This window comes from Grammomys surdaster, unplaced genomic scaffold (assembly GCF_004785775.1).
Source record: "Grammomys surdaster isolate TR1022 unplaced genomic scaffold, NIH_TR_1.0 254592, whole genome shotgun sequence".
Lineage (NCBI taxonomy): Eukaryota > Metazoa > Chordata > Mammalia > Rodentia > Muridae > Grammomys > Grammomys surdaster.
Genome location: NW_021624939.1, coordinates 1 through 2,750, shown reverse-complemented (window position 1 = coordinate 2,750; position 2,750 = coordinate 1). Strand labels below are relative to the sequence as shown.

The window sequence follows — 2,750 nt, the reverse complement described above, 5'->3', positions numbered from 1 at the left end:
TCTGGACCCTCTCCTTTGAAGCCAGGCATGCTGAACTTGGGCATTTTTATCTTGGGCATCTTCAGGTGCCAGTCTGGACCATGGACATCCACATCTGGTGCGTTGATGTCCACTTTGGGGCCTTTGATGTCAACTTCAGGAACCTTAATCTCACCTTCCACTTTGGGCAGAGACACGTCCACATCACCCTTTACTTTGGGGCCTTTCAGGTTTAAGTCAATGTCAGGCATGGAGATCTTGGGGGCTTTGATGTTCATCTCAGGCATCTTGAACTTGGGGCCCTTCAGTTTGCCCTCTGGATCTTCAATGCTAACATCAGGAATGTCAATGTCCACTTTAGGGCCTGTAACGTCCATCTCTGGGGCCTTGAGTTTACCTTCCACTTTTGGTAAGGACACATCCACATCACCCTTCAATTTTGGACCTTTCAGATTCAGATCAAAGTCAGGCATGGAGATCTTCGGAGCCTTGATGTTCATCTCAGGCATCTTGAACTTGGAGCCTTTCAGTTTTGCATCTGGACCTTCAATATTCACATCTGGAACATCAATGTCCACCTTGGGTCCTGAGACATCAAGGTCAGCCTTGGGCAGGCTCACATCAACTTCAGGGCCCTCTCCTTTGAAGCCAGGCATGCTGAACTTGGGCATTTTCACCTTGGGCATCTTCAGGTGCCAGTCTGGACCATGGACATCCACATCTGGAACATCAATGTCCACTTTGGGGCCTTTGATATCAACTTCAGGGCCTTTGAGGTCTCCTTCCACTTTAGGTAGAGAAACATCTACATCACCCTTCACCTTTGGCCCTTTCAGGTTCAGGTCAACTTCTGGCATTGAGATCTTGGGTGCCTTGAGATGAAGATCAGGCATTTTAAACTTAGAGCCCTTCAGTTTCCCTTCTGGACCATGAATGTCAATATCAGGAGTGTCGATGTCCAGTTTAGGGCCTTTGACATCCACTTTGGGACCTTTCAAGTCCCCTTCTGGTTTAGGAATAGAAATGTCCAAATCTCCTTTTAGCTTAGGTCCTTTCATATTCAAATCAATGTCACTCATTGAGATTTGTGGAGTTTTGAAATGGACATCTGGCATCTTAAATTTGGGGCCTTTGAGTTTTCCTTCAGGACACTCAATGTCTATTTCTGGCCCTTTTAGATCACCTTCAACCTTAGGGAGTGAAAGGTCCACATCTCCCTTAACCTTAGGCCCTCTCAGATTTAAGTCAAAGTCAGGCATGGAGATCTTCGGAGCTTTGATATGCATGTCTGGCATTTTAAATTTGGGTCCTTTTAATTTTCCTTCTGGACCTTCAATATTGACATCAGGAGTGTCAATATCCACACTGGGGCCCTTAATATCAACACCAGGACCCTTTAGTTCACCTTCCATTTTAGGCAAGGAAACATCCACATCTCCCTTCAATTTAGGACTTTTCAGATGCAAATCCAAGTCAGGCATAGAGATTTTGGGTGCTTTAATGTTCATCTCAGGCATCTTGAATTTCGGACTTTTCACTTTTACATTTGGCACTCCAACATCCACATCTGGAACATCAATGTCCACTTTGGGGCCTTTGATGTCAACTTCAGGAACTTTAATCTCACCTTCCACTTTGGGCAGAGACACATCCACATCACCCTTCACTTTGGGGCCTTTCAGGTTTAAGTCAATGTCAGGCATGGAGACCTTGGGGGCTTTGATGTTCATCTCAGGCATCTTAAATTTGGGACCTTTTAAGCTTCCCTCTGGACATTCCACATTGAAATCTTGGCCCTCAATATTCATACTGGGACCTTCTATATTGATGTCTCGTTTTGGCAAACCCACAGAAACATCAGGTCCTTCTGCTTTTATGCCAGGCACACTGAACTTGGGCATTTTCATCTTGGGCATCTTCAGATTCCATTCTGGACCATGAACATCCACATCTGGTGCATTAAGTTGAACATCTGGTGCTTTAATGTCCACTTTGGGACCTTTGAAGTCTCCTTCTAAATTTGGGCCTGCTGCATCTAAGTCTCCTTTGACTTTAGGACCTTTCAAGTTTAGCTCCACATCGGGCATGGAGACTTTGGGAGATGAAATGCTCAGGAAAGGCATTTTAAACTTGGATCCTTTTACTTTACCTTGGACTTCAACTTCTGGAGCATTAATATCAACTTTTGGAACTGTTATATCAACATCTGGCTTTTTAAGTTTGACATCCACTTCAGGTGTTTGAACTTTGGACCCAGAAAAATTAAATTTAGGAAGCTTAAAGCGAGATTTCTTTGCTTTCCCATCAATATTGATCTTGGGAGCAGAAATGTCCACTTCTGGGCCCTTCACATCCACCTTTGGAGTTTTAATGTCACCCTCCAGTTTGGGTCCAGAGATATCAACATCTCCTTTGACCTTTGAGCCCTTTAAATTCAAGTCAATTTCTGGCATGGAGATTTTGGGCATGTTTACATGCATATCAGGCATTTTCATCTTGGAACCTTTTAATTTGCCCTCAGGACCATGGATTTCAATATCTGGAACATTTACATCTAATTTTGGGCCCTTTAGGTCAAGAGACGGGCCTTTCAAATCACCCTCTATATTTGGAATGGAAACGTCTACATCTCCTTTCACATTGGGGCCTTTAAGATTAAGATTCAAATCAGGCATGGAGATCTTAGGAGCCTTGATGTTCATCTCAGGCATCTTGAACTTAGGACCCTTCAGTTTTGCATCTGGACCTTCAATATTCACATCTGGAACATC

General features: G+C 43.9%; 1 protein-coding gene across 1 annotated transcript; it reads right to left on the bottom strand.

The window, feature by feature from the left end:
* Positions 1-7: 7 nt before the first annotated feature.
* LOC114616071 (neuroblast differentiation-associated protein AHNAK-like) lies at positions 8-2,744 on the bottom strand (the record flags this gene model as incomplete). Its single annotated transcript, XM_028761611.1, has 1 exon — positions 8-2,744. A coding segment is annotated over one exon (2,737 nt), but the record flags the coding sequence as incomplete, so codon positions are not given.
* Positions 2,745-2,750: the final 6 nt, after the last annotated feature.